The sequence below is a fragment of the Equus caballus genome, chromosome 19 (genome assembly GCF_041296265.1).
Source record: "Equus caballus isolate H_3958 breed thoroughbred chromosome 19, TB-T2T, whole genome shotgun sequence".
Taxonomy (NCBI): Eukaryota; Metazoa; Chordata; class Mammalia; order Perissodactyla; family Equidae; genus Equus; species Equus caballus.
In genome coordinates, this window is record NC_091702.1 from 613,834 (window position 1) to 635,573 (window position 21,740).

At 37.6% G+C, this 21,740-nt stretch overlaps 1 protein-coding gene and 1 pseudogene across 50 annotated transcripts in view; one reads left to right on the plus strand and one right to left on the minus strand.

Moving 5' to 3' along the window:
• The window catches only part of LOC138919033 (regulator of DNA class I crossover intermediates 1-like), a 76,339-nt pseudogene extending 69,541 nt beyond the window's left edge, over positions 1–6,798 (minus strand).
• Positions 6,799–6,805: 7 nt separating this feature from the next.
• The window catches only part of LOC138919032 (ATP-binding cassette sub-family D member 2-like), a 333,145-nt gene continuing 318,210 nt past the window's right edge, over positions 6,806–21,740 (plus strand). For all 50 annotated transcript variants that reach the window (XM_070242944.1, XM_070242945.1, XM_070242959.1 and 47 more), the window contains exons 1-4: positions 6,806–6,967; positions 9,394–9,497; positions 11,466–13,091; positions 14,635–14,815. In XM_070242944.1, coding sequence (XP_070099045.1) covers positions 11,793–13,091; positions 14,635–14,815 — 1,480 coding nt within the window. In that variant the 5' untranslated portion in view covers positions 6,806–6,967; positions 9,394–9,497; positions 11,466–11,792. The remainder of the gene's footprint in view (positions 6,968–9,393; positions 9,498–11,465; positions 13,092–14,634; positions 14,816–21,740) is intronic.

Consider the following 21,740-nt stretch of genomic DNA (forward strand, 5'->3'; position numbering starts at 1 on the left):
AAAATATTGTTTCATAGTTACAGGCTGTAATGATAAACATGAACAGCCATCTCCTGGGTCATACAATGGAAGAGATCTTAGATTGTGAATGATAGCCCAACACAGATGTGTATTTCAGGTTATTCACAATTAAATCTTAAAAACTTTATTTCAACAATTATAATTCACTAAAAGCTTCTAAAGTTGAAGTTTTTCACTCCATTTATGGGATATTTTGAATAAATATTTTCAACTGTTTTTGAATAAAATGTCATCAAAATTTAGAGGACTTGCTTGCAAAAATGTTCAATAACAATGCAGGATACATAGATTGATTTATCAAGTAACTCTTCAAAGAGTCAAATGTTTATGAAATCCAATTAATAAAAGGCAACAAAGAAAGCAAGCTTATAACAACACGCCAAAGTATTCTTTTTTGGATTCAACATCAGTATTGTCTCAAAAACAGTGTAATTCAGTTACATTAACTGTGCATATAAAAAAATGAAAATTTTGACAACTGTAGCTTTGTTCAGTAAAATATCAAGCCTCTTTGACTACAACTGTGAAATATACATGAACTACAACCAATTCCAAGTGTATCTTGGCTACACAGGTTACATAATTTAGTAAGAGTCCTGTTTTACCCAAGATGCTATGATCCATCAAATTTCTATTTATATTATCATTGCAGAAATAATTTTATCTTTAATGTTCTGCAGTTACATGCGTCAAACTATTGTCTGCAGCTATAATCTCCTTAAAATAACTACCAAATCTGAAAGTAACTCCTGATGCTTTTTCAGCAGATTTGGGCATTCAGATTGTCATGTGACCATGAGAGATGCTAAATGCTGGCAAACATTTTGTGTACTAGTTATAGATTCATCAACTCAAATGAAAAACAAAACATCAGTATTTATCATTAAGCATTAATTTTCCTTTATTTGAGCTCCCTGCTGCCAAAAGGTTACAAAAGCATTACTAAACACTATGAAAAAGGAAACGGTTGTTGACAAAACCACTGTAGCAACAACATTCCTACTACTCTTTGTAGGCACTCTGACAGGACTGATTAGCCTCTATTCCTAGCAAATATTTCACTTACACCTAATCTAAAATTTTCCATGTTTCCTATTGACCCCACTCCCAGGCATGGCGGCTATACAAATCTCTCAGACCTTAGAATGCAATGTTACAACTAGCTGGTACAAGTGGCTAGCAGAGACAGCAGCATTAAATACTTCTCCCATCCCATCCAGCAAGTTAGTTGTACCCAGCCACTCATGTCTCAGCACACTTTATCAGCAAGTGCCCTTCATGCTATCTTTAAAAGAAGCTGTTAGCTACTTTCTATCTGGAAAGTGCCAGGCCTGGGTTATCATTGGATGTCTTCAGATTTAACCACATGTTAAAGTGAGAACGTTCTTCACCGCACACGTTGCTCATGCACTAATACAGACCATGGCAGAGGTTAAAATAAAAAAAAGGATGTTCACTGAATCTATCTGGGTTCATTTTAACGGAACCATTAATGGTAGCTTATATTTAATTAAAAAACAAAAACTCCGAAAACAAATGCTAAACTGGGCGTGCCACTAGGATCACAGGCATAAACCATGACTGTCCTAGGCAAACTGGGATGATGTTCACCGTACATTTAAGTGTTATCCCCATTTAACAGATGAAGAAAGAGATGCAGGGACAGAGGCTAATTCACAGTAAAGAGAATTTATTGTAAAGCTAATTAAACTTAAGTTCAGAGCCCTTCATCTGCATATTCCCCTTCCAAGCCCTATACCTAATTTTGTAGTCACAATTTTGTATTCTTTTTTCCATTATGAAGGTCCCTCACAACCTGATCTGCTCCTATACAGAGAGGTTTAATAATTAACCCAAATTCACATAGGACTGGTGTTTTTGCTTGCTTTTTGGGGGGTTGTTTTGCTTTTAAAGATTTTATTTTTCCTTTTTCTCCCAAAGACCCCCAGTACATCGTTGTGTATTTTTAGTTGTGGGTCCTTCCAGCTGTGGCATGTGGGACACCACCTCAGCATAGTCTGATGAGCAGTGCTATGTCCGCGCCCAGGATTCGAACTGGTGAAACCCCGGGCCGCCGAAGCAGAGCGCACGAACTTAACCACTCGGCCACCGCGCCAGCCCTAGGACTGGTTTTGATTTGATCTGGAAAATATATAGTCATACAAGAAAATGGAAAAATAGTATTCATTATTTTTCCCCAGAAGAATCCTAACTGGTATCACTGTCTTGGAGTCTTTCACCACTATATTCCAAACTACACACCACTAGCACCACAAACAAACAGTCATAGAATACTACTTTCACTGTGGTACTTCTGAATTTGAATGACTCCTCAATATCCAACAGATCAAATTTCAACTTCTCAGTCTGGTTTTCAACCTCACCATCACGCAGACACATATACACATTTTTAAGTATTTAAATAAGTAATCTTATCTCCAACTATTTACATAACATTTATTTTATTCTTTTTCTCCATCAAACTTTCCTTTAGCCTTGTTTCTGATTTGCCAAACTCTCAGCTAAAACTTTCCTATGTTCTACTATTGTTCACACTGTTTTTTTTAAATCATATATTCTGGCCCCTGATCTTTCAACATTTTCAAACTTTATGGAATGTCATATTCCCCCCCCCCAATAAGCTATAAATCTCTCAGAAAGAGACTAAATTTCAGTTACTTTATACTCTGACCTGGCACAGTGCCTGGTACATAGCACTCACTAAATACTTTGCACAGGTGAATATTCTAGGCCTACATTTACAAATGCAAACCTCTCCTTCACCTAAATTCAAACAGGATTTTATCTGTGCCTTCTTATGACACGGGTTGCATTCTTCAATCTAAGTTATAGAAATAAACCTCCTCCAATTAAAACAAAAAGTCTTCTTACACTGAATGTATAGTGCTGTATTTCAGATCTATAGTTGATCCCATTCTGAATAGCATATCGAGGCCCAAAGACTGGTCACATCTTTATCTTCTCCTTTCTCTCTTCTCTTACTACCACCTTCATGTCTGAGGTGGCTATGAATTTGGTGAAACAAGTCGTCAATCACCAAATACTGAAAATAAAAGAGAATCTTTTCCAAATTAAAAAGATCAGTGCTTATACCTGTCCTCTTTCAAATTTACAACTCAATGTGACTAGGAAAACACAGGGTCTCAGTGCTGACGTAAAAGTACAAAACAAAGATTAGAGTTCTAGGTCAATGATTCCCAGACAACTAAAAAAAAAAAATTTATTTAATTGGTAAGACTGACAAATGATTCATATTTTTAATTTTGTCAAGAAAGGACTTGGGACCAGCCCCGTGGCCGAGTGGTTAAGTTCGCGTCCTCTGCTTAGGTGGCCCAGCGTTTCACTGGTTCAGATCCCGGGCGTGGACATGGCACCGCTCATCAGGTCACACTGAGGTGGCGTCCCACATGCCCCAACTAAAATATGTACTGGGGGGATTTGGGAAGAAAAAGCAGGGGGAGAAAAAAAGAAAGGACTTAAAATGGGAGGGGCATTTTAAGTCCAAAAAAGAATATAATTTTAGGAAAAAAAGAAAGAACCCATTAAATTGGAAAATCTGACATTATGGCTGATTAGCAAGTTTCAGGGAAGTAGACTGGGAACTGCTATCATAGATATGTCAATTAGTTTCAGCTTAGACCAAATCTCTTTACCCTAAATGAGACTTTGTTTGAAATGAAATGTTATATCTTCAAAGACGTCCACAAAGCATAACACTAAAGCCAAACCAAGTAATTTAAAAATCAAAATAAGGAAAGCTTATTTCTTCCCTAGCCACCAGTCCCTTCCCTCACAAAAAAAAATCTTACATGTGACTGGTAGACTCCCCAAACAGAAGAGCAGCAAAAAGTTAAATGCCAAGTTTCTTTTATGCCAAGAAAACTTGCAAAGACCTTTGCAATTGTAAAGACGCTCCTATCAAATGATTCCGCAATTAAACTGTATATCAGGTCCCTATAATACACAACAAGAATACCCTGGTTTGATTTAGTGTATACGATCAGGTTGCTACAACCAAAATACAAACTTGCTATAGCCTGCTTCATTCATTTCCTTGGAAAAAAGGTATAAAGCCTCTTTGCAAGTGTTTTCCTGTCTTAATGCAGACCAATCTACTGTCTGCCAAATAATCCTTTCAGGTTCTTTAATACTGCCCTCCCAACCCATCTCTTCTAAGAAGCCTTGGTAAAAACTAGGTCTCCAATTTGATAATTATTTATCTCACTTCCTTTTCAGCTTTTAAGAACCTGTGTTTCATTGTTTCTCTGTAGCGCTTGTTCTGTGCAACACTGTTATCCTTCAAGGTTTAAGGTAATTTCTCTGTTCTCTAAATATCCATAGCCCTCTACATGTGCCACTTTCACAATACTCGTATTTCTACACTGCATAGCACAGCATAGCCATTAAGCATATGGTTCTCAAATAACTGTCATTGATTAGCTGGGTGACCTTGGGCAAGCCACTTAACATTAACAGTGCCTCAGTTTCCCTATCAGTAAAATGAGGATAACATTTGTACATACCTCATAGGGTTCTTCTTAAGAGTAAATGAGCTAATATACAAAAAGTTCTTAGAACAGCACTTGTTATATATTAAGTACCATTTAACTATCTAGTCTTAAAATCATTCACCTAATTCAAATCTCACCATTCTACCATAAATTCTTTTTGTGGTCCAAAGTTTTATCTTTTTCTCTTTTGAATCCCACTATACAGCTTGACAATGCCCTAAACAGGGAGGCAAGTAAAAACGTATTTGTTGAATTAATTAATGCCGAATTCTCTGATGGAGCAGCTCTGAGAGAGCTTTGTAAATGTTCTCTAGTTACTCGTCTGTATTTTAAGTTCCTAACAGTTCTCAAAATTTTCAAACAAAAACTAATCCTACAACAGAGGGAAATAAACAAGTACTCAAGGATGGTCTGAGACAAGGATTAAAACTTCTACTCTATAGCAGCTCCAATCAACTGCTAGTGATTACTAAGCACTGTCTCAGATTCTGAGGCCCTTACGGCCTCATGGTCAGAGCGCCATGATCAACTAATCTTGTCTACCTTTGTTTGCTGGGATAGTACAAAGTGGACACACTCATTTTTTCATTACCAATCTGGAGTTTGACCCTAACGAGCCCAACCTCCCCAAGAAAATTTATTTAAAATTCCATATTTTCTCTTACAACTTCACACAAGTTTTGCCTTTTACTCTATAACATATCCATGTTTACTTAAATTAAAAAATATATTTTCCTCCGATCTGTGAATAAAACTGATGCTCCAGGGAGATGTGTCACGTTTCTTCTGTGGTTTCTTAACCCCCTGGTACCTAATATCTCCAGGTGCAGCACTACCTCATTTTGAGAAACACAATCCTAGACTACACGTTTCCTGCAGTACATTGCTTTTGCATCCTCCCACTAGCAACCAAAATACTACTCCCTGAATAACCAGAAGTTATATGACAGAATAATAATAGCACCTATATTTTAATACTGCTTAAGCGTTTGTAAGATGATTTTCTATCTCATTTAATATTCACATTTTAAAGAATTCAAAAACATCAAATTATAATCATGTATCAACTAAATTGTGTGACGTTTGTAAGTGAGTTTTCACTTTTCTCCAAAGTGGAAGCATGATGCTAGAACATTAGCTAGGAATAAATCAGATAAACTTCTAAAATACGATGCTAACATATCTTCAACAGGATAAATGCTATTGCTAAAATTATCAGACATCGTTACAATACTTGAACACAAAAGCTGTCTTTCCTCTTATAAAATTCCTAATAATTTAAATGTGTTATATTCTAACCATATCATCACTGTCCTGGGTCTACTTGTGACAAAAATTGTATTTAATGGCTTAATGTTTCAATCAAAACAATTCTTTTCGTCAGGGAATTTGATCAAACGAAATTACAGGCCCACATGATTTCCATCCTAGTGGACTTGAAGGTCAACAGCAATGAACAGGTTACATAAAGCTAAATTGTCAACTCATCCTCCTTTATGTGATCAATTCTAAATACAAAACAAATTGCAAATTCTCTTGTAAGTTAAAGCAAAAAACGCTTCACTTTCCCTCCCTTGCAAAAACAAACTAAATTGGATTTATGGTGGATACGAGCCCCCACCAATGGATTTAAGGGCAGCAGGGAATGGCCTCTTCCATAACGCCTTACAAATTTGTGCAAAGACGATATATTGACGCAAAGAAATCCCTTCAAAAAGGGAGAAGCAGGGGCGAGAAGAGGGCTCAGCTGCTCAGAGGTCTCATTAGAGGAGGAGGACCCGGGAGGCGGGGGAGGGAGAGCAGAGAACCTCACCCACGGCGGGCCCCACATGTGAAGCTTTTGGAAAGACAGTGGGGGAAAAGCTGAGCTGCTTTCGGTTTAAGAGCAGAGACATGGCGCTAGGGTCCCCCGGCTTGGGGAAGATTAAAAGACCTCTCCTAGCAAGTTGCCCCCAGGCAAGGCTGTGCCCTCCCCTCCGAGGCCTAGGAAAGAGGCGCCATGACGGGAATGCACGTCCAGGGACGCAAGGCTACAGTCTCAAGCTCCAGCAGCACGACTCACCTGGAGCCCCCGACCCAGTTCATCTCCCCAAAACTTCTGAGAAGACACTGGGGTTCTGACAGCTGCACTTCAGACGGCTCCGTTCAGGGCTAAGCCACAGCTTCCTCGGTTTCAGCCCGCTCCTCTCCGGCCCACGGACCTATAGCCCAGCCTCCCTACAGCCTTTGCGGCCTGGTTAGGCTCCTTCCGCGTCTCCCGGCAGCCTCTGCGGTTTCTGCGGCGACGCTGTCCTGATAGGGCCGCAGGGGACGCCGTGGGAAAGCAGCGCGTCCGAAGGAGGAAGAACACAGCAGTTTCAACCGGTCGGGCGAAGGAACCCTCAAGAAATCAAGTGTCGGGCTGTGGCCGCAGGGTTAGTGTTTGAAACCACCCCCACCATAGTTTTATTTACTTTGGTGTAGGTCTCAGCCTTTTTCTTTTTAGGTCAAAGAACAGACTGAGGGGAGAAAAAGAAGGCAAGAACAAAGATATGGATCCGTAATCCTCAAGATGATGTTTCCATTCCCACATCACTCCACATCCAAATCCTTTAAATATCTTTCACGTGCAGTTTCAATATTCAGTACACAGTTGTTTATTAGAAATATTGCGCTGTAGTAACTTACCATTTTGTGGGTTTCTTAGAGAGCTTGATCAAAACTGGGTTTAGCTGTAAAGACCCAAAGACTTTAAACACCTTACCGAAAAAAATCTCAAAACGAAAGTTGGATTTTAGTGATCGTTTCTGTGTTATGTTTGTATATCCTCACAAAATGTTTATCTTACACACTGTTCTATGATATTTTGGTTAGAAACTAGAAATCTCCTGTACCAAACAAATGCACAAAATGGTTTTTTTCCCCCAATTGTCATGATTGTTTTCCAGATTTTTAATCTGGGCAACCTCTCATTTTCAAATATGATACATTTTCTGTTAACTCATTGGGAAATAGTGCCTAAAATATAGTTGCCTAAAATAGGATTATGTGCCCTGGTAGACATCGTTTAATCATAGAAATACTGATTTTTGTCACAAAAATTCACCAAAGTATATCTATCATTGGTTTGAATTAAACCAAGTGAGTATAGCATTTCAGAACAAATTAGTCTTCGTCATGGAGTAGCTCATCGTTTTTCAGTAACTAAACCATACAGTCGAGTCAGAAGCAATGGCCCAGTGCGTTAGCCTTTCCTACTTTCAACATTTTGAAACAGGTACAAATTAACTAAATTAACTAGAAGGGGAAAATAATTTTATAGAGGATTGACTGACCTTTTAAAATATATTCTATAGGTAGAGACATAAAGGACAGGTTGACCAATCTGTTGAGAAGAGTCAAGAAGTGGGAGCTGGATAGAACCGTGTCTTCTCTCTGACTAGAGTCACTGCTTTCCTTCCAGTCACAGAGAGGCAGTGGAAGTGGTCAATTAGGCTAAGGAAAGATTAATCTATGAGATACATCCTCAGACAAGATATTTGCTGGGTTTTCCTTCACAGCAAAAGACATTTCATTATGAACCAGTTATTAGGTGGTTATTTGTAACAGATGAAATATTGACCTAAGATCTCATCTTCATTGTGTTTGTGGCTCACATGAATAAGGCTAGCATGACTGGTAGATAATGAGTCAAATGCTGTGCTATTTTAGGGCCAGTAGGGCAATTAGGTAATCTCGGGTCAGGAAACAGTTCAAGAAAGGAATACAGCACAGATAAAATACTACTTAGCATTTGCTGAGAAGGAAATGCATCCCAAATCTTAAACCTTAATTTGTCTTTACTGCTAAAAATTATTTACTCTCTGGTGATTTACTATCTAAACACATAATACATATTATCTACATTATACATTTTTATTCATATACTTATATATGTAGGTCTCTTTATTATAAAAATTTATTTCTGATGTTTTACTGTTTAGAAAGCATGTAGTTTTCCTAATATATGTGTATATATATAGTCTCTAATATATATATAAAGTCTATTTAATCCTGCTCTTCCATGGTTGTTGGTAATGTCCACTGTGACACTGACATTGAGAGTATCACACTTGAGAACAGAGTAATTTGATAATTATTGCTTATTTTTTAACTTTCATTCATTTTCAAGATCTTTTTTTAAGATTATTTCTCCTCTCTTAAGAAAAATTTTAATGCTTTCCCATGTAAACACATGTAAAGTTGAGAAGATTGAGTGGAAATTAGGCTGAATTATGTTTACTATAGTAACAAGTGACTTTTTTTCACTCTTTTTTTCTCACCTAGTTTGAAATTCAAACTAAATTAGCATTCTTTCTGCTTTAATTGCATGGCAATATAAAAAATGAAAGAAGTATCTTGACATTCTTAGTTTCTTACTTAAATATCATATATTTCCAACTGGAATTATGTATCTGTTTTCCTATCATCTTGAATTCTTCCTCTGCCTTCCCTGAAGTCTTGAGCTTGGTCTCAGATGCTAGGACCAACCCTGACTCTTGGGGGTAGGGTAGAGTGAAGGGTGGGAGTGGAATTAAAATGGTGATAGTTACATCTGTACTTAAGTGGCTCATCATTAGGTCAAATCTCACATTAACCTTTTCCCCAGTTCTAGTAACTGGCCTCCAACCTTCCCTGCACCACAATTCCGGTAACCAAATTTCTGTCTTTCTATCTTGATTATTTTCCTCATTCTAACAAGTCTTTCACTCAAGCCAATAAAAGCTTGTTCCTATACCCTAGCTTCATTATCAGTTGATAAACTGACCTACCTACAACTAAGTGCAGGCCTGATTTGATCTCTAACCTTCTTTGCTTCTAGATTTCCCACTGCCCTGCTCCTCCCCTGATGTGGCTGTCCTATGCCAGTGATGCAGGCCACTTGCCTCGACTGCCAGCTGCTTGCTGACCGGCGTAACCCTCTGTGTAAGTGTTCTGCCTGGCTGAACATCCTCCTATCACCCCCAGCTAAGTTTACCCTGGCCCTCCACCTGTCTTATCACAGTCAGGAGATGTGACATAAAGAATTAAAGTTTATAAGGGTAAGAGATCCTTACTTTGACACGTGAGAAACGTGAGATTAGGAATAAAAGATTTTGAAAATAACCACTATAACACTATGATCTCTACATACAGACTTAGAAAGTCTCAATGGAATGAATGATAGATTGTGCTGCTAATATGGTCAGCTATAAAAGAAATTTGCATGAATTTGCCACTCATGTATTAGTCAATCTGCTGAATTGAATGCAAACAAATGAAAAGAGACCTGTGATGATTCTTGAAATTCATATAGGTACATGGGAAAGGAGTTTTAAAAGTTTAAGGCTATTGTTACTTATGAAAAGGAGAATAGTTCTTTATTCACAGTAAACTGAATAATGAAGATCATTCAACACTGAAACAGGTTTTATATTCTAGCACAAGGGTTGGCAAACTTCTTCTGAAGAGGGCCAGATAGTGAATATTTTAGGCTCTGTTTCATCTATCCAGCTCTGGCTCTGTGGCTTGCAAGCCATAGAAAATAAGTAAATAAATAAATGGGTGTGGCTGTGTTCCAATAAAACTTTATTTATGGACACTGAAATAAAAATTTCATGTAATTTTCATGCACCACAAAATATTATTATTCTTGTGATGTGTTTTCAACCATTTTAAAATGTAAAAACTGTTCTTATCTCAAGGGCCATAAAAAAATAGGTGGCAGGCCAAATTTGGCCCACTGGTTGGGTTATAATTTGCCAACCTCTGTTCTAATTTAATGCATATCTTCCCAGGCTTCCAGTTGACTAGAAATGTGTATGTATGTTGTGGGGGGTGGTGGGTGTGGGGAAGCAAAAATGCTTTTGCATATTCGAAAACACACTCATCCTTACCTAAACATTTTACATATTTAAAAGTATGCAGAATTTTGCTTGACTGTTTAGCAGTTTAAGTCCTCTATTAGGGATGTAGGGAAAATTTTTTTAACACTCTTTGTTTGAATCAAATAACCAAAGTGGGAAGTAGCCAATAGGTTATCTCTAAGCCTAAACAAAACAAGCAAAACAAAAGTTTGCAAAAGACAAAGAACTCTCAAAAAAGGTCCCAGAGAAGCTATTTCCACCATCTAACTCCAGTTGGATTCCCAAATGGTTAACTTTAGGTTATAAAGTCACACACCTCCAAGTAACAACTATCTAAAGGACGCAAGAGGGTGGTAGAAGTGAAACACTGCTTTTTTTTATTCAATAGTCACCTTGTAAATAAATACCAGTGCATCAGATCTCCATTGCTAAAAATAGCAGTTGTGGGGCTGGAAGATTTTTATTGTAAGGACAAGTAAACATAGAGATGGAGATATAGCAAAGAACTATTTTCTATAATGCAGAAGACTTCTCTCCTATTTATTTACAAAATATGCCCTCAATTACGACTTGTCTGATAGATTCTGGGACTTCATGAGAAACACAGGCAGAAAAAATAAAATAAAATGGGACTGAAAAACAGATCTAATTATTTGATAGTTTGCTTTCTCCAGTGTCCCTCCCGCTTGTCTCTTTCCTCTCTCTCCCTTTCAGATTCAGTCCATACCCTTTCACATTCATTTCATGTTGGTCCTCTTGCCCCTCCTCCCTCATCTCCCTAGCTCCTTCTGCCTCATCTCGTTTTATAGCGCTTGGAAATTTCCTTTTCTTTCTGCTCTTCCCCTTGTGGTATCTACTAAAACCTTAGAGGAGTGATGTATATTCTGAAACTTCTGTGCGTTTCTAAGTGACGCTGAGCATGCTCAGTAGCTGGGGCAGGTTTTGTCGCCCGCAGCTGCCCTGATTCGACCTTTCCCAAAATAGACATTTAACTCTTTGGACTCCTGCCTAAGGATGTAATTCGCTTTGCTTTCTCCTCATTTTCAAGGTTCAAAGGGAAGCGGCGAGGATTCCAAGGTCCCACCATCCTCACAGCCAATGAGGGGCCTGTGAGGGAGGAGCTTGGGGCAGCTTAGTGCAGCTTGAGCTTCTGAGGGAATCATCCTCAGTAGGTGCAGTGGAGTCTGAGCTCCGCTGCACCTGTCACAGCAGAACAAAATTGAAAAAAACAAAAGCAAAATTTAAGAAAAGAAGAGAAGAAATGCTGCGGACTATGGAACCCTGTAGGACTTTCTGAAACATTTGCTGGGGATTCTGGTGGATCATGATCTTTTAAAACCAATTCTTTTTGAAGCCGGTTTGGGTAATTGGGAAAATGACACATATGCTAAATGCAGCAGCTGATCTAATGAAATGGACCAGATCTAGCGCTGCTAAAAGGGCTGCCTGCCTGGTGGCTGCGGCATATGCTCTGAAAACCCTCTATCCCATCATTAGCAGGCGTTTAAAGCAATCTGGCCACAGGAAGAGAAAAGAAGCAGCTTACCCGACTGCAGAGAACAGAGAAATACTGCATTGCACCGAGACCACTTGTAAAAATTCTTCGCCTGGAGTGAATGCAGATTTTTTCAAACAGCTACTAGAACTTCGGAAAATTCTCTTTCCAAAACTTGTGACCACTGAAACAGGGTGGCTCTGCCTCCACTCGGTGGCTCTGATCTCGAGAACATTTCTGTCTATCTATGTGGCTGGTCTGGATGGACAAATCGTGAAAAGCATTGTGGAAAAGAAGCCTCGGGCTTTCATCATCATATTAATCAAGTGGCTTATGATTGCCATCCCTGCTGCCTCTGTGAACAGTGCGATAAGGTACCTGGAGTGCAAACTGGCTTTCATCATCAAATTACTCAAGTGGCTTATGATTGCCATCCCTGCTGCCTCTGTGAACAGTGCGATAAGGTACCTGGAGTGCAAACTGGCTTTCATCATCAAATTACTCAAGTGGCTTATGATTGCCATCCCTGCTGCCTCTGTGAACAGTGTGATAAGGTACCTGGAGTGCAAACTGGCTTTCATCATCAAATTACTCAAGTGGCTTATGATTGCCATCCCTGCTGCCTCTGTGAACAGTGCGATAAGGTACCTGGAGTGCAAACTGGCTTTCATCATCAAATTACTCAAGTGGCTTATGATTGCCATCCCTGCTGCCTCTGTGAACAGTGCGATAAGGTACCTGGAGTGCAAACTGGCTTTGGCCTTCAGAACTCGCCTAGTAGACCATGCCTGTGAAACCTATTTTACAAATCAGACTTATTATAAGGTGATCAATATGGATGGGAGGCTGGCAAACCCTGACCAGTCTCTTACTGAGGATATTATGATGTTCTCCCAATCTGTGGCTCACTTGTATTCTAATCTGACCAAACCTATTTTAGATGTAATCCTGACCTCCTATACGCTCATCCAGACTGCTACATCCAGAGGAGCTAGCCCAATTGGGCCCACCCTATTAGCAGGGCTTGTGGTATATGCCACTGCTACAGTGTTGAAAGCCTGCTCTCCCAAATTTGGTAAATTGGTGGCTGAAGAAGCTCATAGAAAAGGCTGTTTGCAGTATGTGCACTCCAGAATTATAGCCAAGGTTGAAGAAATTGCCTTTTACAGAGGACATAAGGTAAGATAGAAATTAAGATGATGGGTGAAATGTGAGACTGTTCGAGCTGCCACTGCAGTGCTAGATACCATCTGTTGTACTGTTGATGGACCCACTTCTTTAGCGTTTTAGACTCCGATGACATCTAAACCTGTACTAGAATGTATGCTTCCTTACCCTTTTTACTCACAAGTTGTTAAAGAATTATAGAGTGCAAACTTTTCTAAAGTTTCATGAGAATAAAATTTTCAGCACTCAGTCTACTTAGCCTCAGTTACCCAAACATGCTCAGAATTATCTCTGAAGCATTTTCTTAAAACTTAAATCCTAATTGGTTGTAGAACATTAGAAGAAAATGTGTTTGGAAACTGAGTAAACACATGTCCATTGAGATGGAAAATTTAGGATGGTATTCTCTTGGTGTTACTATTGAGGGCCCTTTGTTTTTAAGAGGAAAAAAGACCCTGTCCTTTTACATGAAAGACAAGTTTAACAATTTTGCATGCCTGGTCAGCAATGGAGGGTCCTCAGTCCTAAGAAGTGCAGGAGAGTGTGTCTCACAAATGGCATTTCCAACTCTTAGTTAATGTTCAGCACCATGTTTGACACAAATAAAAAGAGGCAGTGAAATGAAATTTTGTCTGGCTTTGAGAGAAAAGCTAAGATTAGAGAAGAAATGAGGAGGAGAAAAGGAATTTCAGAACGTTATTTCTGAATACTAAAGATTTTCGACATTAAGCAGATCCCTAAAATAGTTAGCCTAATTACATAAACTTCCAGAGCATTGAAGTAACCTCAGAATATTAAATACGACCAAATTTTTTAAGGTGATGCATCTGAAATCTTAATACAAATGACTTAGTACAAATGAAATATTCAGGTATTCTTAAGTTGAAATGGTATTTTAATTCCCAAGCAGAATTATTTACTTTTTGAAGCATCATTAGTTATCAAGACAAACGTTTACAGTAGTAGGAATCTGAAGAAGAAAATTTAAAGCAAATTTAGGACTTCTACTCCCCCTTGAAAATTGTCCTTATATGTTGTATTAGTCATATTGACTTGTGATTCTTCTTGAATCATTGAACTCAGTGATTTAAATTATACCATGCTGTAGGCTTCCGGCATTTAAGACAAAATCCAGCAAATTGAGTTAGTTCGAAAATGGAATCTAATTACACATATGTGTGTCATGTGTTTATTTTCAAATATTTTTGGTGTGATCAAGAAGGATAAAGTTCTAACATTGTTTACTCATGTCTTATAGAATATCGTTTAATTTTAACCTCATGCATGTAATTTTGAAATAAAAATTATAAATCACTGACATGTACTTTATATTTACTAAGTATCATGGGTTTTTTTCAATAATATAGGTGTGACCAAATTAAACAATAATGACTCATTCTTATATTAATCTGTATTTTTTAGTTGTTAGAATCATAGATCATACTATACTAAGTAAAACAAAATAATGTGTACCTATCTTTAAAGAAAGCCTTCAGACATACAGTATTTACTCTTGTAACTCATGCTGGGTTCTTGCCTCTTTTTCCCTCTATAGGTGGAAATGAAGCAACTCCAGAAAAGTTACAAAGCTTTAGCCGATCAGATGAACCTCATTTTATCCAAACGTTTGTGGTGCATCATGATAGAGCAGTTCTTGATGAAGTATGTTTGGAGCAGCAGTGGACTGATTATGGTGGCTGTACCTATTATCACTGCAACTGGCTTTGCAGATGGTGGTAATGACATTTATGCTTAATCTTCAATATATGTTTAGGATTATGTCTCTTGAAGGTGTCACTGCTGGTTTTGTGTGAGTGAAACTGAATATGTAGCCATTTTTCTGTGGTCATTAATGGTCAGAAACAAAGGCAGACTTTGCAACATCCAATAATAATACCTGCAATGTGAAAGGAGATAAGTGGCTCAAAAGTCCTTTCCAGTTGTGAGATATTTCAAATTAATATCTTGAAAAGCAGTGTAAGTTCTCTCCATGTGTTTTAAACTTCAGTTCTGCACATCCCATGTATTTAGTCTATAAATATTCTATAACTGGATCTGCCCTGTTTTGTGATTTGAAGAGTTGGTTGACTACATTAGGCAACTAGGAATATTGTTTTAGGAAGTGCTTCACACCATGGAAGGAGATCTCCTCTACTTGTAGGTAACATAGATAAAGCTCCTATGTAGCATGATTTGGTGGCATTGTGGGGGTAGGGGTTGTCAAGCTGCCCCTGTCTAATTCTAGCTATCACCACCCCAGTGGTTTTTACCAACATTTTTCATCTTTGGGATAACTAAGAAAGATAAGGACAACAAGAACAATATTAAAACGTTCTGTAATACTTGAGATGGGAGTTTGGGTCTTAATGGGCAGAGACAAAGGGGAGTTAATTAAATTAGCAGCATTTTCTGCTCTTCCTCCAAAATAAAACGTTCCCCCTTCTCTTTAAAAACCACTTGGTCAAAATTGGCCTTAGTGTTGAAGTAACTAAATAAAAGCATGGGCTTTGTAGTAAGACAGAGCTTAGCTCAACTCTTGGCTTTCCCTCTTCCTGCCTGTATCCTCTCAGTCATGTTAATTAAACTCTGAACCTCCATTTCCTCATCTGTAAAAGGAGAATTGGAAAGGCTACTTCAGAGGACTGTTGGGAGGATTTAACAGAATAATGTTTATAAAGTACAGAGCATGCTCTTGACGTTCTTGATATAGAGTGACAATTATTACCTAGGAAACAAAAGGCAACACTGAGAATAAGGTAACAGAATTCACACTATTTTACGGCTATTTTTGGTGTAGAATTAAGAATTAAGTTATTTGTTTGAAGTCATCTAATAAAAACAAGTAAAAGAATTACCCTATACTTTAATATTTTGAAACAGTGCTTCAATGCTTTAACCAATTATTACAAAAAAACTTGTCAAATTTGAGTCATTCTTAACCTAAAATTGTTCATTTTAGTAAATTGGAATTTGTCAATCCCATGTGATAAGACTGTAGATATACCAAATATACTCCACAACTCAACTGTCTAATACTGTGTTTAGACCACTGGGAAACTGAATTTTATCTATTTTTATGTTTTCAAAGTTTTATTTTTCAAAAAATCATTTAAAAAGTTTATATTGAATAAGGTGTTGTTGGTAATAGTATTTTTAGACATAATCCTTTCATTATAAGATAAAATAAATTGCTTTTTCAAAAAAGTATTGGAGAAAAAAATGACACAAAAATTTATGGTCTTGAGATTAGTTTTAGTAAGACACAACAAAATTATCAGATATTCATAGTGGGTCTAAGTATATGGATGTTTTAAAAGGTTCGTATATAACGTATAGAGACAACACCAATGACAAGATCATGGTGTAGTTCTCTTAGTGCTTGGAAGCACGGGTCTTATTACAAAACCCCAGAGTATTCAACATAGAGCAGAGAAAATGCAGCTATTAATGGTGACAAATTAACCCCACAGAGACCAGTAAGAAGTAAACAGTATATGCAAAGAATCTAACAATCTTATTTCTATGGGTGATGTAATAAGATATTTAAAAATAAATCCTGAAAATATCATATTAAATTAAAGAAACAACATTAAAATTTCACATTGAAATTATGATAATCACAGTGATGCAAGTAAAATAAAGTAATTCTTAAAGCTTCTTTTCAAAAGAGGATTTTATACAAAGAGAAGCAGTATAAGAATGTCATAGAAGAAAAAAATAAATTCGTATGACAGCATTATTATGAGAAGGTGCTTCAATATCTTCTGTAATTTCTAATGTTACTATATATACGCTTATAATGTTTGTACGTATTTACTAAAGACATTTGACCTACAATGATTTAACACATGAAAATATTGTTAGCGTTTTACTCATACAAAATTATTTTTTCTAAATAATGATATATCTTTGAGGCTTTAGGTCTTGGAATTACATATCATATATTCTAATCTAATCTTCAGTCTTAATTTACACTTATGCCCTGAGTTGTCCCTTATGTTAGAGATGAATTAAATACATGATACTGTATATTTTAAAGCAAAAATAGGTGGAAAAAGTGGGTGAATGAGAGAAGAATGGCAAAGAGAAAAGGGAGAAAAAGTAGGATAGAGGAAAAAAAGACAATACAATAAAGAAGCAGGCCACTGTTCAGATCTTGACTCAGCTATTTAGTAGTTATCCATCCTTGAGAAATTTGCATAAACTTTATATGCCTCAGTTTTCCTCTCTTAACCATAGGTATAGTAATATATATCTTACAGAATTATGAAATTGTATATAATGTATTTAATGTGCTTTGAAACAGTTCTCAGCAAGTAGTAAGAATTTAGGTGGATCATTGTTAATATTTATTCTATTCTTACCATGTGGGCTCTGGCATCAGATTGCCTGGGTTCAAATGCTTACTCTTTTGCTTACTAGGCTATGACTATGGGCAAGTCATTTAACCTTCTTGTGCTTCAATTTCCTCATTTCTGAAATGGGAGAAATTATAGCAGGGTTGTTAGGAGGATTAAAGAAGAGTACATGTGTAAAACTTAGAACAATGCCTGCTTCATCGAAAATGCTCAATAGACATTTGCTGGCACGATTATTGTTGTTAAGAGAGCAAGATATTTAAAAGTGATTAGGAAGTCAGAGGTAAAAGTGCAGATAGGAGGAAGAGCCTGCATAGTTTTTTTGGAGGAGAAAAGAAAAATAGTTTTGTAGTAGATTTGTTATACCACCCACCTACAACTTCAAGTGAAATCTTATGGTTAGGACAGGATTATGTTTATATTCAAGTTCACATTACAAAATTGCATGTGGAATCATGCCATTTTCACTCAGACGAGGAGCTTAGAGGTCATCCAGTCTGGAGCCCCAGATTTGCCTCAGGGCACACAGATGGTTAGTGGAAGCACTAAGGATAGAAGACATTATGTGATTCCTAGTGTGTTACTTTTCTTACCTTCATCACGCTACCTCCGTTTAGCTATATTGGAACTTAGTCTATAAGGGACTTAACTTAGTTTGAGACCAAGCAATCGTGGGAGCTAATGCTTGAAATAGAGGCATTGAAATAGTTAATTATATATAGTTTCTGTTATATTTTCTTAGAGGACATTACCCCTTTCTTTGCTTTGTATTAAGAGAAAGACTGAAATTATGTCAAGAAAATAGTTACCTGGGAGCTGTATCTCAATTTTTTAATATTATAGGCCACTTTTCTTCTCTTCATATCAAAAGCAGTTCTGGGCAAGGCCAGGGAAAGCTACTTATAGGTCCCTTCTGCCGGACCTTATCACAGACACCTGACAGGCAGTGAACAGTGCACCTAAGCCACTAGCACTGCCAGTAGCGTCCACATGTTGGTGATCTGCTAACGTGAGGTGGCACCTCAGAAGTAGCAACTGAAAGCACTCTTAGGAATGGAACTGAACTCTACCATAACCCTCATAACATGGGTGATATTTTATTCCTAAAATGTACTTCCAACAAGATGATCTCCATAGCTCCTGCTGCAGGAGTATGTCTCATATTCAAATGCCAAATTGTTGAAATATAATTTTGTATTTGGGTCAGTTTATATATGACTACTCTCTTGTTGACCAATTATTGTCACAGTAATTATCAGTACATATCAAAGACATACTTTGTAGCTGTAATTAGCTATTCGTGTCAGGAGCTATAATTTTTAAAGTATAACATACATGCCCACAACGGCACAATCATTAGTGTACCACTCGGTGAACTGTCACAAAGTCAACCCATACACGTAAGCACCACTGAGAAGAAACAGAACCTTACCTTCATCCTAGAAGCTCCCATCCCAGAAACCCCTTCCCAGTCTTATCCTCATCTTCAGCCTCCTACCCCCATCCCCACTTCCTCCTGCCCCTGCCCCCATGCCACAGCAAAGGCAGGCATTTTACCGATCATTCATTAGTATTTGCTGGGTTTTGAGCCTTATATAAATAGTATCATGCAGTACGTATGAGAGTTTTAGTTGCTCCACATCTTTGTCAATGTTTGATGTGAGTCTTTTTCCTTTTAGGCATTCTTATGAGTGTATAAGCGTGCTTCATTGTAGTCTTAATTTGCATTTCTCTGATGACTGAGGAGGTTAAGCACTTTTCATTTGTTTATTGGCTACTTGGATAGCCTTTTTTATGAAGTACCGATAAGTTTTTTCTTCATTTTTAAACTGGCTTATCTGGTTTTTGCTTGTTCATTTGTAAAGCTCTTGTGTATTCTGTAATGAGTAGTTTGTCAGATACACACACACACACACACACACTCAAATCTCTTTTCCCACTCTATTCTTGCCTTTTCAGTCTCTTAAGTGTCTAAGAGAAGTTCATAATTTTAATATAGTTCAATTTATCAATCATTTTCTTTGTTGTTAGTGCTTTTTTTGTCCTGTTTAAGAAATATTTGTGTCACCCAAGGTCATAGAGTTATTCTCCTATTTTTTTTTTTTTTTTTTTTTGAGGAAGATTAGCCCTGAGCTAACTACTGCCAATCCTCCTCTTTTTTTTTCTGAGGAAGACTAGCCCTGAGCTAACATCCATGCCCACCTTCCTCTACTTTATACATGGGACGCCTACCACAGCATGGCGTTTGCCATGCGGTGCCATGTCTGTACCCGGGATCTGAGCCAGCGAACCCCAGGCCATCGAGAAGCAGAACGTGCCAACTTAACCGCTGCACCACTGGGCCGGCCCTCTCCTATTTTATCTTCTAGAAATTTATTGGTTTTTCATTTCACATTAAGATCATCAGTTAGAATTGATGTTTATATATGGTATGAGGTAGGGTAAGATTCAGATTTGTCAAGGTGGCAAAGATAAAACATAAATGACAAGAAATAAACTCAGATTGTAAGTCCAAAGAAAAAAGTACAGAAGGGTAGCCTGCTTTTTTAATTTTTAAAAAATTAATAGACAATTTTCTTTAGAATAGTTTTAGGTTTACAGAAAAATTGAGCAGAAAGTGTTCAGTTCCCAAATTTCCCCTCCTCCCATAATTTCCCTTGTTATTTACATCTTGTATTAATGTGATACCTTTGTTATAACTGATGAACCAATATTTATACATTAGTAACTGAAGTCCATAGTTTACATTAGGATTCACTCTTTGTATTATACAGTTCTATGGGTTTTCACAAATGTATTACATAACCTTAGTTTTAAATCCTTTCTCACCTTTTCAGTGAAATAGCAACAGATGTGACCGTGTTTCAATATATCCTTTTATTAGCAGAGCTGAAAATAGCAGTAAAATGAGAAGATATAATGTTAAATATTAAATCCTTAAGTGAGGCACTTTTGACAACGTATTCAAAATATTTGGTGAGGAAGATAAAATGTGTTGATCTGGGATACAAAATAGGTGAGTGCTTTAGGTCATGAATTTATATCTCTGACACTGAGGAATGTACCCTTCTCACAGAGGCTATGCAGTTGGCTGTTGTGAGCATGGCAAAATACTACTGGCACTGCTCTCACAGTACTTTCCAAAGAACAATCCGTAGAATAAAAGTCAAATGAAATCTGTCCAGAGCTATTTGTAATTTTGTTGCTAAAAGCACGAAGAAAACCCAATAGGCATTAATCTGCTAAAGCGACGTGGAAAGTACCATGCCATGTCAAACACCAGTTCATCTGTGCTAGTGTTTTTACTTCTTAACAGAGACTGTCAGTAAAAGCTACTATTTAAACCGCTTTTAACCCAAATTCATAAAATCCCATGATTATTTTAGATCACCAGCCAGATTCTCTATGAGCCAAAACTATTCTTAGTGCTTTAACTGATTCAGCAATTCACTATTTTGGTAGCTTGCTGAGAATCTTTCGGTAATTTTTTTGTGTCTATCTAAATTTTGTCACACATTTAAATGTAAGAATATCTACATTCTGTTTCCAGTCTATTTATTCAATCACATTTTTCACTCCTCACTTATACCAGCACTCAAAGCCTTTCTTTTTTCATTCCTCAGGGAAACTCACTCACTTCAAGGGGGCTAACAGGAGTCCTCTAGAGCAGTGACAATAGTAGGGCTAGGAGGAACCACATTGGACTATTTGTCCTCTTTTTTTTTTTTTAAAGATTGGCACCTGAGCTAACAACTGTTGCCAATCTTCTTTTTTTCCTTCTTCTTCTTCTCCTCCACAAAACCCCCCAGTACATAGTTGTATATTCTAGTTGTGAGTGACTCTGGCTGTGCTATGTGGGACACCACCTCAGCGTGGCCTGCTGAGCGGTGCCGTGTCCGCGCCCAGGATCCCAACCAGCGAAACCCTGGGCTGCCAAAGTGGAGCTCAGGAACTTAACCACTCGGCCACCGGGTGGCCCCTAGACTATTGTAAAAGGGCCCCATGAACTCATGGTGATTCTCATACTCGGGTGAAATCAGTGCCTGACACCAACCCATGCTGTAACTTGATCAAGCTGTTTATCATTCAGTTGGCATTGCTTGAAGTTTCCCTTCTCTGTCCTGTTGCTTATACTATACTTATGATCTATTGAAATTATATGTGGTCTTCAAGGCCTCACTCACAGTCTACTCCTCCATGAAGCATTTCCTGTCTCTTGCAGCAAGAAATGATCTTTGCCTCCTCTAAACACCTCCCATTAACTCTCTTCATAGGCTGCCCTGCATAGTTATTTGGGAACTTA